This window comes from Drosophila guanche, unplaced genomic scaffold (assembly GCF_900245975.1).
Source record: "Drosophila guanche unplaced genomic scaffold, DGUA_6, whole genome shotgun sequence".
Lineage (NCBI taxonomy): Eukaryota > Metazoa > Arthropoda > Insecta > Diptera > Drosophilidae > Drosophila > Drosophila guanche.
The window spans coordinates 8,700,798-8,715,766 of record NW_022995744.1 but is presented as its reverse complement, the minus strand read 5'-3'; the positions used below and the strand labels follow the sequence as shown (position 1 = coordinate 8,715,766).

At 42.6% G+C, this 14,969-nt stretch overlaps 2 protein-coding genes across 2 annotated transcripts; one reads left to right on the top strand and one right to left on the bottom strand.

The window, feature by feature from the left end:
* The first annotated feature begins 7,462 nt into the window (after nucleotides 1–7,462).
* Nucleotides 7,463–8,905, top strand: LOC117579296 (protein terminus-like). The gene has a single exon (XM_034265101.1). The coding sequence runs from the start codon at nucleotides 7,554–7,556 to the stop codon at nucleotides 8,877–8,879; it is 1,326 nt and encodes a 441-aa protein (XP_034120992.1). The 5' UTR covers nucleotides 7,463–7,553; the 3' UTR covers nucleotides 8,880–8,905.
* A 4,000-nt stretch (nucleotides 8,906–12,905) lies between these two features.
* LOC117580058 (prolyl 4-hydroxylase subunit alpha-2-like) lies at nucleotides 12,906–14,687 on the bottom strand. Its single transcript, XM_034266297.1, has 6 exons — nucleotides 14,473–14,687; nucleotides 14,118–14,411; nucleotides 13,857–14,056; nucleotides 13,242–13,798; nucleotides 13,035–13,182; nucleotides 12,906–12,974 (listed from the first exon to the last, which is right to left on the bottom strand). The coding sequence occupies exons 1-6, from the start codon at nucleotides 14,661–14,663 to the stop codon at nucleotides 12,952–12,954; spliced, it is 1,413 nt and encodes a 470-aa protein (XP_034122188.1). The 5' UTR covers nucleotides 14,664–14,687; the 3' UTR covers nucleotides 12,906–12,951.
* Nucleotides 14,688–14,969: the final 282 nt, after the last annotated feature.

Genomic DNA, 14,969 nt, shown 5'->3' with positions numbered 1-14,969 from the left:
ATAAAAATATAGAAATAGAAAATATACAAAATATGGAAAGTATAGAAAATAAAAATATGTTCATATAAAAATAGATAAGAAGGAAATAATCGAATTCAAAATACACAGTATAACAAAAATATATAAATATGTAAAATATCAATTTTAAAATGCCGGTTTATTAATGTCGGTATATAGAGTAGAATAAACAAAAAGGGAGAAACTCACCCACTTCCACAATTCATTAGGAGTTGAATATTATTGTCCTTTTCCTGTAACCTAACCTAACCTACCTTTTATTGCAACGCGTTGGTTTTTATCGCTGTGGAGTTGGTGTTGATATGTCCTTTTTGGTCGTTGTTGTTGTTGTTTCCTAGCGCTGAATCCAGTTGTGCAATGTTGTGGTTTTTATTGTTGTTAACACCAAAAATAAACAATCACCCATGCCTTACTCACATACACACTCCGATTCAACTGATATTTTCACAAAAAAAAAGCTATTTCTTACGTGAGTGGCATTTCATTTATCAAAAATTATTAATTTTATGTATTTCATAGGTTTTTGAATCTATTTAATATTTTTTTTTTCAATTTGTTTCAATTTTGTTTATTATTATTATTATTTGTTTGTATATATTTAGATTGGTTTTTTTATTTATTTAATATTTATTGTAGTATTTTTATTAAAATTCTTTTTTATTTTATTTCGTTAGTTACTTCACAGTTATATATTAAATCTTATAAATGATTTATTTTTTATTTACCTTGGTTTTGTATTTATTTTGTTCTCAAATTTTAATTCAAATTATTTATTTGATTTTAATATTTATTTAAATTTGCGCACAATAACACTCGATTTAACTGACCGCTTTGATTGATGGACCGAAGCGAACACACACGATATAATTGACTGTTATTATGACCGCTTTTAATGATGGACCGAAAATAACTGCAAGCTGTGATAAGAATGCAGCAGCGCCGCCGGCTCAAAGCTTTTCGATTGAGATCGGCTCTCGTTTCTGCTCGTCTTGTCTCTCACTTTGTCACTGATAAAAACGAGAGCGAAGCTTGTGGCCAAATTAGCTGGCAGCGCATATGTATGCGTAGTTGCTCACAGAGAAAGAATGTTTTTTTTGCGCGCGCTCACTAAACAAACAAACACGATTTAATTAACCGATTTTATGACCGCTTTTAATGATGGACCGAAAATAACTGCAAGCTGTGATAAGAATGAAGCATCGCCGCCGGCTCAAAGCTTTTCGATTGAGATCGGCTCTCGTTTATGCAAAGTGCGAAGTCGGAGAGAGTAAGTGGGTGGTGTGGGTGGTGTGGTTGGTGAGTGGGATTCTGCAGAGCAGCGTGAGCGAGTCATATCTCGGCATGCAGATCGGTCTTCGTTTCTGCACGACTCATCTCTCCGCATCTCACTGACAATCGCGAGAGCGCAAGTTTGTGGCCGAACTAGCGCTCCAGCGTTGCATTTAGAGCTCTCTCACGGCACGAACGTTTTATGACAGCAGAACGAAGTGGAAGAGTGTAAGTGGGTGGTGTGGGTGGTGAGTGGGCTTCTGCAGAGCAGCGTGAGCGAGCCAAATCTCCGCTTGCAGATCGGTCGCCACAAACTTAGCAGGGGGTGGTTCAAAGCGGGTTCATTCCCCCATCCCAAAAAAGAACAAGAACATTTCTAAATTAAACAAAAAATATATAAAATACATACAAAAAAGGTGCAAGCCTCCTTCCGCCCACACAAAGACCGAACATCTGTGGCATCCACAAACTCGATGAGTGTGGCCTGCCATTCTCGGCCTTTGCCGTAAGCGTATGAACACGTGCTCGCCCCAAGACCTTAGAGATGCAGAAGTTGCTTGCAGGTATTTTAACCGGATAGATTTGATGACCCATTATGAATTTCTTCATTTTTCTACATACGAAATAATGGATGGAAATAATGAAATAACAACTTAAAGAGCACATAACCTCTGGCCCTGCTGGCTTTCTCTTATATTCTTAAATGTTTCATTGCTAAAATGATTAAAATATTAAATAAGCACGGCGGAATTTGAAATCTCTGAAATGAAACTCCCAAACAAATTTAATAAAATCATGAACAAATGAAATTCCAATCGACTGCCCCGCCTTCTCTGCTTCAGTCACTAAGCTTTCCCACACCTTAACTATATTCAGGGAATACAAAAATTTCATAATCAACATTTTTTTTCTCTCCCTCCGTCCCTGTGTCTGTCAATTTTCCGGCCCCTTGCTCACACTTCTCTCGTATAGAACTCCCCCAGAGCTTTTTGGCTTAAAATGTTAATTGGACGCTGAAATGTTAAATTAGTAAAAAAGCAAAGCGGGACATTAACATAGGAAAGGGAGGGAGCATAGAAAAAAATTCCAGGAAAGTATACGTACCCCCTCCATATAGCATTTATGAAAAAAGTCAGTTGGATGCCAGCCAACATGGGGTGGAGTAGGTGGCGAAAGGAAGACTTCTTCCGGGACTGCCAGAGGAAGGCGTAGAAATATGGCAGGAGGAGTCGGGGGTTCCCAACAACCAACAAAGAATGGAGGACCAGGAAGTCCACCCCACTTCCAACACAGCCATACCACGCCCTCATTTTATTATGCATAAATTATGAAATTACGCAAAAAAAAAAGTAAAACGTCAACCGCCAACCATTTTTATGCCGCGTTGGCAGGTTTGGTCTGGCACGGACCTAGGCCATGGATTCCATGTGGGAGCTGTGGGACAGCCGAAGCAGCCCGGAAACACAAAGAATTATTAAGCCAGTTACGTGCCTTTGTTTTCATTTGATGCATTTTGAAACTGCGATTTTGAGTGATGTGATGCCCGGGGCGTGGGCGATGCAGTTTCGCTGATTGTGGGGTGGCGGTGCACTGAGCCTGGTTTAATCACCTGTCACCCGCTGTAACGCCGGGTGGAAAGTCATCAGTTGGCTTACAACCCAGTAAGCTGGCCATGTCAAGAGTAATTTAATTGCTGCCGTATGGTAAAGTCACCTTATAGGAGTTATTGCGGATTGCACATAGCCAGTGGCACTTTTCGGCGTGGGGCTATTCAGCGCCACCTTAATGTATACCCAATGCTGTCACTGCAATTTATGACAAAATTCACAATCTTTAAAGTTGTCGTAAAAGGTTGGCAACATCACGTCAAAGGGAATTAAGTTAAATCAATTTCAATTTAATGCCGTTGAAATGTTCAACTTGCAAATCGTAAATGAATTTAACGATTGATCGAATTTTCTCATTTAATGAGAGAATAAAATATACAAAAAGGCTAGGAAGGAAAAAAATACTAGATTGTGTAAATGAAGGAGACAAGAGAAAGGAAACCAGGTCTTCGAAGGATTTGGGGATTTATTAAGAAATGCATTGGACTAAAAGCTCTTCGACGATGTCAGCAGCAGGATGCAGAAGCTTGTCCTGCACAAACAGTTAAGCAAATGAAAGGGAACGCTGAGGATAAAGTAATCAACGATTTTCTTGAGGAAAATAAACGACTGATTTACAATGTGCCCGGAAATGATGATGATAAAGTAAAACGAGTAGAAATTCATTTGAATTTAATTAATAAGTTTTCTCTTTCGTTTTGAGCGAAAAATATGTTAATAATTTCTGTGCAATAAGCTGGAAATAGTTTGAAGAAAAACGTTTAGAAATGCTAAGATATTTCTAAGAAAATGTCAAAGATTTTCCCTAATCCATCAAGTTGTGGAATAAGAAAAGACAGATTAAAGACATGCAATTATTTTAAGTTAAAGAAAAGACTGAGGAGTTTATTATTGACAGACTAAATCTAAAATTTCTCGCCATTTTGATGAAATCTCTTGAAAGAAATGACAAGTGTGTGGCAGCTGCTGAATAATTTAATAGCCAAACAGCAGCGTTGACAACTTTAGTCTAAACAACCAATAAGGCATACAAACATCAGCCGGGCAGCCAGTTGGTCCGAAACTCATACAAAATGCATTTCAATTAAATGCAATAAATTAAATAGAATGCTGGCAGAGAGCAGAGCAAAGCATTTGGTCGAATTCCATATTCCAGAGTCCCTAAAATGTTGCATAATTAATTAGCCAAGCAAGTGGCGTAGCAGAGAAACAAGGACATCGAGTGTGGAACTCATTCGTTTGCCCACAAAGATTGCACATTAAGCAGAAAATAAGATGGTGGCAGAAGCCACTGAGAAGAGGTTTTGATGGTTGGTAACTGAATAGTTGATACCCCAAGACGAGATTGGTTCTTATACATATGTTTAAGTTAGATATTTGCGGTAGGATGTATGCTAAGCAGCAGTTAAAACATATTTTGCAATGGTAACAAACAGTTTAATTAACTTATAAAACAGTTTCTCTATTTGGGGGTTTGGGCATTTCCAATAACAGTCTTATACTCCATGTTAAGACCCGGTAAACAGTTGCAACTGTTCAGAGCTAATGTGTCTGCGTATAAGACAAGAACCATGTGCAGCATTTTCCCCATGCCCATACAACCTTTTTGAACCGTGTCTAAGCAGAAACACATTTTGCTTACAAAGCTCTTGCCTGTGTTGAGGAGTTCTGAATAGAATTTTCGCGAGCAAAACTGGCTCATTGGGGGCTTACATCTAATGACATCCATCAGGCAGTCATCCAGCAGCTGTGACTCAATCTTTGACTGACAGTAAACTAAATTCTAAAGCATTTTAATTGCTGTCTCGGTGGGTCCGTGGGGGTTTGGCTGGCTTAAGTTCGTTGCATACAAAATGAAATGGGTGAGTGGTTTGAGATTGGGCTTGAGTAGCAGTAGGAGAAGGGAGCTTGAAAGGGCATAAATATGTTGACCTTGCACCCAGTCAGCTAGAAAGCGAAAGGGGCTTTCGTTTGAAAGGCAAATTTGCATAATTTGCATGCAGCAGCAGCAGCAGCAGCAGCGACAGCGGCAGGCCGCGAGGCGGTGCGAACGAGGAAAATGCAATTGCACTCAAACCGAGCATAGATTTTAGTTGTTAGGAAAACTTGCTGACAAATTGTGGCCCAGGCTAACGGGGGAAACGTCAACACCTTAAATCCCGCCACAGTCTGTGAGGCGTCTGTGGCATAAAGGAGGAGAACGACGGCGACGGCGACGGCGACGACGATGACGGTGAATGTTGACGACTTTTGCCATTGAGACGGCCAAGTTTTTTATGGCAATTTTCGCCAGAGCTAGAGCCAGAGCCAGACACTTGAAGTGGTTGTCCTTGTTGTAGTTGTTTGCCTTGTTGCAGTTGTTGTTGTTGTTAGTTGCATGAATATGAAAATTGTAGCATAAATTGCATAACCAAGTTACAAGTTCTTTTCACCCACACTTTTCCGCATAGGCCTGGGCCTGAGCCTGGGCCCTGTGCCTCCGCCTGTAAAATTAAGTGGAAAAGTTTCTTGTTTAAAAATAATATCAAAAATGGTTTTAAAAAAAGACTACGCTGAGCTTCTTCAACTTATGAGTAAACTGCATCTCAAGTCGAAGCAAATTACATTTGCAAAACAAATCAAGATCTGCTTCAACTGCAAGTTGACCAGGGAAATTTTTGGCAAAGTTTTCCGTTGGACTAAGTTTCGGTTTCGGTTTCGGTTCCAGTAAATTGAATTCATACCAATTATGACACTTGAGCAGCCACTTTTGACTCTAACCATTAGCATTCATTGGAATCCTGAGCTTTCTCCATTGCAAATTACCCAGGAAAACAAACTATCCAAAGCTCGGGTCACAGGTCCACAGTCCTGGGCGGGTATTGTGTAAAAGTAATCTGCAAAATGGAGAGGGATAAAAAAATATAAGTAAAACAAACACACACAGAAAATGTCAACACACTCTGAGATGCTCGGAGGTGCAGAGACCGATTGAGCACAGATTTTATACAGCTCAATTTTGTAGGGTTTACCGGATTGCCGGGTGCCTGGACTTCAACCTCAAACAGAGCCTGAACAGAAAGTGCTCCTCCGTTGGCAGCAGCAGCATCCATTAGACTGGGACCCTTAGCTGAGCTTTTAAGCACCATGCCTCAGGCGGTGCAAGGGAGGAGGTGGAGGTGGAGGCGACTGTAACGTTTCACAATTTTATGACGAGCTACGGAATGGCCAAAAGGTGTGACTCGGTCGATATCTAGTTCTCTCCTATCCTTGGCTGGACTCATCCATCTATCCTTTGGGCTTGTGTGCATCCGCTTGATTGCTTCGCTTGGCTTGACGCTGGGGCGTTTGACATTCGGCTTCACTCTGGAATAGCAAATAACATTTTTACAGCTCGATTTTGAGTGCCACGTTGATGGATGCGAAATGGGATATCCCCTAGGAAAAGGCTATTGAACTGATGTCTGTTTTAGTTCCCAATTAAATCGGCAACTTTGCGGCAATCGGCAGAGCCTGTTTCGTATTTCCACTGGTAATCTTTTAGCTCCGAATCGGGATCGGGGGTCCACTGTAATTTGATTCGCGTTTGCATTTGCCACAGTCTACCCTCTGTATGCATTCGAGTTAATTCAGTTTTGGCCCTCTGCGCGGCGTCCAAATGTGTAGAAATTGCGCATTATATGCCCTTCTCGAATCTCCTACAAAGTTGTCCCATTATTTCATTAAAATGATCCAATAACTCTCTATAGAAACCCCAGCCAGATGCCTGAGCAACTTGTTTAAATAATTATTGTCCACTTTAAGCACCTTCTAATTGGGTTTGTTAATTTTCGAGCATATTTCACTCGAAGGCGAGCTTTAAATTGCATCGAGAAAAGCGCTTGTGGAGGAAGTGGAAAGGAAAACCAAAACCTAAGCCAGAGCAAGGGCAAAGCAGGGGCAGAGCAGGGGCAATGGCAGTGGCACACCGAAAAGGCAGACAATGAAGCGTGAAAAAAGGAAACGGAAATTAAGTGACTGCAGTGCTAGAGACTCTCGAGACCAAGAGAGAGAATGACCAGAGCTCCAGCTTCAGCGCCATTGTCGCCTCACTTGCCACACGCGGTGGCGTCGGCCATTGTCCACTTCGTTTGCATTGTGACAAGGGCTTGAGGAGGCGGATGATGGCGGTTTGTCTATCCCATCCACTTCCTTTGCTCTGTTCTTCTCTGCTCTGCCTTCGGACTAGTGCAAATTGCAGAGCACGCCTGGGCGTCGCTGGTTTATTTTTCATTCGGCTGATCTTTTTGCCTTCTCCTGTCACTTGGTGGATTGTGGTGGCAGTCCTTGTGCTCGATTTGCAGTGGCTTTAATGGCTCAATCCTAGAATTAAGGTGGACAGATGGAACTTAAAGGAGCGACAGGTATGCTGGCAGCTGCTGGAAATCATAAAAGCCACCACAATAAATCGAACACAGATTAGGCAGGGAAATACCACGTGGCAGATGTTTGCAGGGCTTTACTTAGGGCATACCTGTGACACAGGTAAAAGCAACGACTACCTGTTACCCTGTCATCCAGGCATATAAAAACCACAGCAGTCGAGGCAGAATACATCAGTAGGCAACTGCATCTTGTCCTAGACACACGGCACACCAGAAGTTTTCACAGTTTCCATAAAAAAAATTATCATTTTCCAAAATGCCATTCGACATTATGTACGACGAGGAGCCCATTTCGAGCTTTGTGTTCACCAATGAGGCAACCACACAAACATTTCACCATCGTTGGGTGGTCCAGGGTCAGGTGCAGGAGTGCCCCACATGCTACAGTTGCATAGACGCTGATGAGCCGCCCAGCCAGCATTGGGTGCGCGGCGGGGAAAGCTCGCAGGGCCTCAAGCTGAGCAAGCAGCAGCAGGCCGTGCTGGACATCATCGAAGCGCGCCAGATAGACACGTTCTTCCTGTGCGATGAGAGCGCCAAGGATAAGCTGGATCACTTCATGGGCGAGAGCTGTGCCCGCGGTGTGCCCGAACTGCTGCGCTGGATGTTCCACAACAACACTTTCAGCGTGGAGTTCAATCTGGCCTGCTATGTGAACGTGATGAACCAGGTTCTGGTCTTTCAGAGCGGCAACCTCCGCGTGGATCATCACTATGACATTGAGGAGTGTGTCAGTGTGGTGTACGAGATGCTTATGCAGCGCATCGAGAACTATCTGAGCTGCAGCAGTGAGTATGGGCTGGATGAGTGCAGCATTACCAGAATTCGAGTGCAGGTGAAGCGCCAGCGACAGGATGCCGACTCCCCAGCCATGGAATCATCGTTCGCCCTGCCCCTGCAGCTGAGGCAGGAGGAAGGAGGGTGCAATGTCAGTCCCAGTTCCAGTACCAGCGACGCTGAGTTAACCAGCCTGAAGGCCGCTTACCTGAAACATTACCGGGAGTGCCTCGGCTACTTTCCACCCAACATGCGCGTCAATCTGCACGGATTGCAGCAGTGCAAGACCACCAAGGAGCTCTATGTGGTGCCGTACCACATCAGCGAGACGCTGCAACAGCTTCCAAATAAGAATTTTCTCATTCTGAACAACATCATGGGACAGTTCCAGCGTCTGCACGAGCTGCCAACTCCGATAATGGGCTCCGCATCAGGCCAGTCGTCAGCGCCAGCAACATCATCACCGACCTCGCCATCACGTCCGCTCCAGTGTCGTCGGTGTCGCACTCAGTTCACACGCCGCAGCAAGTTGCACATCCACCAGCAGCTGCACTGCGGCCAGGACTTCACCGTGGACAGCATGCACGCGGATATTGTCGAGATTTATGAGCAGTGTCTGCCCATTTCTCGCAATGTCTTTCAATACGCCTGCTATGGCATCACCAAGCCCAAGACGGTCATGCGGAAGGGCCAGTTTGTGCCCATCGAGTGCGACTGGCGCAGCGAGAGCTCCGTGAAGGTGCAGCACGGACCGTGCGTGGTCATTAGCAATGCTCAGCATAGCAGTCCCTGTAAATATTTTTAAATAAAATTATACATCTTAAGGCACAATTTAGTTGTTTTACTTGCATTTTATTTTGTATTTTGATGCCTTGGTAGCGTCTGCATAATCTGTTGTTAGGCACTGCCAACCGAAAAGTCCATTCAAGTCTGGATTCTGGTTCCAACTTTGTGGCCCACGGCATTGACGGGTTGATTGATTGGCTGTAAAAGAATCAATCAAAGTCTTTGTGGAAAAGTCAGACGGCGGATTTTTATATAGCTAAATTTATAAAACAAAATTACAATATTTGGCCTGACCCAGCACAAAATTATCGTTCTTCATCACCCACACTGCCCACTGGCTTAATAAATATTCTGGTGCCAAATTCTGTTCACCGCAACAATGTAGGGGCTCTGGATTTTTGCACACTTGCGAGTAGGCACACTTGCGGCGGCTGCTGAAGCGACTCGTGAGAGTGTCGAGGACCATGTGAACTAAGAAACGGAATTGCTAGAATGAATCATGAAGACTAAAAGACACATAATGCACAGAAAAGAGGACAATCGTAATGGCTACATTTACCGAGAAGTTAAGCTAAAATATTATAAATAAAATTATACCAATTCGAATCTGAGAGCAAAAACCATTGCCAATCATCAAAAATGTATTTGGAGTATGCTCCACCCATTAAAGTAGCCAAAAAAATATAACTCCCCCCTTGGCCAAACAATTTCTAATTGCAGCCACGCCACAACAATCAAGTTGTATTCTCTATAACGACGGACCATCCACCCACTTTCGCGCCCAACGCCACAAGCCATTTATTGCGGTGCCGCTTGGTGTGGCACGAAGCCAAAAAGCAGATGGATAGACAGACGTACAAGTTAAAAATAACAGCAATTCCTCTTCTGGCCACTTGCTAATTACCCAGCGGTCTGTGAACGAATTTGCCAAATTGGATATCATTGAAGATTCGTTGGATAAATCAATTTGCATTTGATTTAAGTGCACTTAATGAAGAGATCTGCGGCTTAAAGTATTTGAGTTTTGCAGTTTAATCTTTTAGGAAGTGTTCGCCTAACACACAACTGCTTCACAAAGACCCAATGCCAAGTGTCACAACACGTAAAGTCAACACGTGTAAATTGGATTATTAGCGGCAGTGCGTGTGCCCCATGCAAGACGAGGGCAAGGCAAAGACAGCAAATTGGTCTAAGAGCAGTGACAGAGACAGGTCCGAGGAGCAAGCAGCATCTCAGCGCAGCATTCGTCGATTGGGTAACTAACGAGGCACAAAACGAGCGCAGTTCATGGAATGTGAACCAAATGTAAAATTCAAGCGAAAGTACTGCACTGAAATACCAAACAAAGGCATCCATAATTCAGTGAACAGACAGAGAGAGGGAAGGGAAAGTTGTCTCAACTAAATTATCTAAGAATTATTGTATTGTATTTAGAGTTTGCTGATGGCATCCACCAGGCTGTGGAGTCACGTCTCCATGTACAGCGCTGGCCAGACGACAAATAGTACAAAATATGGCACTGCCCATCCATTGTAGCTTTAAGTTTAAAGCCGCCTGGCTGTCAGATCGGATATCGCAAATCGATTTTCCTTTTTTCGGCTATAAATTACAAACCAGCTAAATGACATGTCCGTCCCTCTTCAAAGTCTGCCTGCCCCACGCTGCGCGATCCCAGTAAATTGAGTGGCATTTTCGACACTTAGTTCCAGCGCCTCATTATGGCCGACGGTAATCCTAATGCGTTGTAATAATAATTCAAATATTCCATACAACGAACACACATTAGTTCCGCCATTTTGCGCATTGTGTGATAAACGATGGTGTCCAAAACCAACAGGTTGTGACAAGTGGATTTGCCGATGCAATTTGTAGGCACTTCATAAATGTCTAGCGGAGAGTTATTAAATGATCATTTCGTTGGATGTGTTATGGCAGCAGCATGATTGATAATCCCACACGCACAATCGGAAGGCGCGCGCGAGATAGAGCCCATAAAATGCTTTCGGCGAATGGCCATCAAGTAGCGATATAATAAATAGTAGAATAGTCAGAAACATTTGACAGAGCATCCATAAAAGTGCTGGAGAAAGGAGCAAAGAGCGTCACAGACCACCTACCAACCAACTCATTCAAATTGTAGCCATGTTCACATAAAGACCAGACAAAAGACATAAAGTAAATGAAGCGCCATACAACATGCAGAGACGATTGTCATGAGGGAGAGAGAGTGAGATCTGCCAGCCAGACGATGTGACGAGTGTATTTTCATTCCATTCTATTTCCATTTTGCACATTTCTCGTAACTCAGTTGTCTGCCATTCAAAGGCGAAATCCAAATCAATTGTTACACACAATGAAAACAGTTTTTCCTGCACAATAAATGCGAGCCGAGCAGCAGCAGCAGAAGCAGCATAGAAATCCATAAGTCTGTGCGTGTGCAGCAAAGCTCCAGCTCCAGCCTCAACTCTGTTTCGGCTTTAATATAAAAATAATCATTTAAGCAGGATACCCAGGACTCAATCCTGCCAGCCAGCGTTTGCCTGACAGCAAATGGAACAATGGACTGCTGACGGCTACATGTGTGTGATTGCTTGAGTAAATTGTATTACTTCAGAGGAGAGACTGGCAAGTTGTCAAGATAAGGTTTAACATAGCTTGGCAGACGCCTCAGAAAGCTTAACCTTGAAATGCATGAATACCGGAATGGTTATTGTGTCTGGGTTTATGTACGACATGACAAGTGTCAGCATAAGACGGAGTAAGTGAATTCTCAATGTGTCTAAAACGTGATGAGTATTTATGGAGCGAAAGGTGAATAACTATTGAAGGTAACCAATGTAAGAATTTCAATAAAAACAAATAAAATATATGTATAACATGTCCCGCACATCTATCACTCTGATTACTTTTCAACATTTAATCTACAGACAGACTGTGAGCTTCCTTGCAGTTAAAAACGCAACCCATTCCATCCAATCCACAGCCAAATAGACAATGGACCCGTCCAGCCATTTTCAATCCTCCAGCAGCATCAGCGCCATGAATACAAATTGCGTGCAGTGACGCGCACGCGAATGGGTACGTGTACGGGGCATAGAGAAAGCCATTCATACATGACATTTTAATACCCATATGAATGGTAATCAAAGTGATCCAAAATTAAACTCAAAGTTCGCAAGGCACACGATGCAATCAGACGGGACAAAAGGGATTATCAATTTCAAACAGAGCCTTCAGTCTTCAGCTACATTCGTATCTGGCATTCAGGATGTTTGCCACATGCCGCACAATCGTGTTAACAAACAATTGTCGAATTGACGTCCTGTCAAATGGTGTTTATTGGCACAAATTGCTTTTTAATGTCGTAAATTGTTTGGCGCAGAAGCATTATAATCCGCCTACGATTATCACATGGCTTCTGCATTTGATTTTCAGTCGACAGTCGGCTCAAACAAGCGGACCAGAAAGAAACCCTTAAGTGATTTGTTTGCTCAAGAGGAATTGATTGCAACGAACACCGAGACCCGAGACAGACAGTCACACAAAGACAAAAGGCAGCCAAGGCAGCCATCTGTGGCATAAGAACCTGAACCTGAATCCGAAACAGCAACAGAAAACCCAGACACAGACAGCAATACAATATAAATCCATCCATCCATTGGACCGACCCACAACACACACCCACAAAAAGTGAGTGCGAGCGCCAATGCCAAGTGTGAATTTGCCATTTTTATGGTTTAAGTGTGGCGTCATTATAATTCAGTCGGAATGCATGGCATTTGGGCCATTTCAATGGTTTATGGTAGACACATTAAAAGTTCTCCCAACACATATTTGTTTTAGAAATATAATTCTACATATATCAAGGCAAATGGCAATCAAGATAACATGAAAAACATCTGACGCAGTTGATAAAGAAAACTTAAATGACTTAAATGGTTAGCAGACTGAAAAATAGATTCAACCCGATGACAGAGAGATATTACCTACAAATTTATGGCATTCATCTTTAGATATCCTCAGTTTGCATGCAGGATTAATTTACGTAGTTAAAATACATACATTCAAACGATAAATTCGCCTAGATCCTCTCAAGTCAGCCTCTTTGTTGCAACTGAAATTAATTAAAGTTAACTTTTGATACATGCATGTATGGTAGCTTCTATCTGCTCACCCCACATATTTCCCATTATTAGAGGGCAAGATTTATGCAAGACGCTCCAATCCGCGTTCCGCCACAGCAGCATGGAACCCTTCTGCGGTTTCACCTGTAAGCTGAGAAAGGGAAAGACTGTTTCTGCACCCTGCTGCACATTGCTTAGCTGCAAGAAATTAAATGGATTAATAAAATACAACTCCAAAAAGGTTAAAAAATCTTTACAAATATTAAAGCTGTTGCTGCAGAGCCCGCACTGTCTTCCAGATTGTATTTGCCAGCCATGCCATAATTGATAACTTGTAGCTTTTCCTCTTCGTGCAGGTCCATCCCACTGATATCCTGAATGCGTCGATTCACAGTGCTAATGATGTCATTTTTGGTCTGCGACAACTGGGCTATCTTGTAGGTGGAATTCTTGGACCCTTTTGGGCGTTGCAGTTCGGGTCTAGCTAAGCTTTTCAATGCCTCCATTTCCTCATCATTGAAGAGCTCATAATAAATATTAACGCTCGCTTCGTTAGTCAATTGTTCCATTCTGATGGCTGCAAGCTGCAGAAACGGCGTGGCTCGTAGGTAACTACAGTGCACGTCATTTACTTTTCGTGGATATGACTTTGCACACAAGGCTTTAAGCTTCACGTAATTTTCCTCAGGTTCGGCGCCCTTGAATGGTTGACTTTCCAGCAATTGTAGCTTTGGCAACAGCTGCAGCATATACGGATGATCGGGCTGTATGGAAAGTACCTCAAGGGCATGCTCCATAGATGCGGAAAAACGTCCTACGAAAACAAAAGAAAATGCAATTAATATTCATAGATAAACTGAAGTTTAGCATACCAAATCCCTTTGTGGCCTCAACAAGCATTTCCAAAATGGTAATATATTTCATGACCATGGTGTCAAACTGTTTTGGATTGCGATGTGCATCATAGTAGAAGAGTGCCAATTCCAGCCAATATTCGGCTGTCTCGTAGTTCTTGACGTACAGATTTACCAGCCCAAACATGAAGCACTCGTTTGGTTCCCATTTCTTGCGACTGAAACGGAAAGGAATGGAAATAATTGAAGCCAGTCAGCAGAGAGATTTCACAGCCTTACCTGTAGCGTTTGCCACGCAATATGCCGCCTGCCATGTCTGCGGGATCCAAGCTATAAACGGTCTGGAGTCTATAAATGGCGCCTAGGGCTTCCTCAAAGTCAATGCTAGTGGGAAGCTCGTGACATCGTTCTTGGGAAAAAGCAATCTCTTTGGCGCCCAAAACTTTTTGCATTAGCTTCAAACTTTGCTGCCAATCCCACTGCATGTGACGGATGAGTCTGAATTGTTGCCAGAAACTGTTCCCAGTCTTTGCTGTTATTCCTTCCAACAGATCCTCCGTATGTCTTATGAGTCTGTAAAATGTGAAACGTGTTAGTATTTGGTTGATTTAAGTACGCAGTTAATTGTGCCTACCGATAGACTTGCTTCAGTTGAATCTCTAGCGCTTGCTTGTAGCTTTCAAAATTCTGCACATAGGCTTCTTTCAGCTTTATCATGGGTAGCAGAGACTCCAAGGATACGGCAACGTCATTTGTCTTGGTTTCATATTGAAGCTGTGCCCCAGCCGCAGTTAGAAGCAGCAAGAACAGGCACACTTTAACCATGGCAAATTACTGATTTAAACTGGTCGGCACACTCCATTTGAATGGAGCATTTGCTGGGAAGCTTGGCTAATAGGATTCTGGTATGCTTCATGCTTGATTACATTTATTTCTAGCTGTTTCAGCAAGTCTTGTGTCAATATTTCGGCGTAGTCGTAGTGTGGCAATATATATTTTTAGTTTTATAATTTATAAATAAGTATTTATTCATTATTGATGAAAGGATCTAAGGCTTTCGACTACTATTATTCAAATTAAACAGAAGCGTTTTTTCTAATTTGTATAATAAAAATCAGACATTTAATTTTA

Bases quoted from the DNA above. Each gene is read 5' to 3' on its own strand.
- LOC117579296 (XM_034265101.1), top strand. From the start codon at position 7,554: ATGCCATTCGACATTATGTACGACGAGGAGCCCATTTCGAGCTTTGTG.
- LOC117580058 (XM_034266297.1), bottom strand. From the start codon at position 14,663: ATGGTTAAAGTGTGCCTGTTCTTGCTGCTTCTAACTGCGGCTGGGGCA. The intron at 13,183-13,241 runs GTAAAGATTTTT...AATTTCTTGCAG, and splicing joins CAGCAACAGCTTTAATATTT to CTAAGCAATGTGCAGCAGGG. The intron at 12,975-13,034 runs GTGAGCAGATAG...AATTAATTTCAG, and splicing joins AATAATGGGAAATATGTGGG to TTGCAACAAAGAGGCTGACT.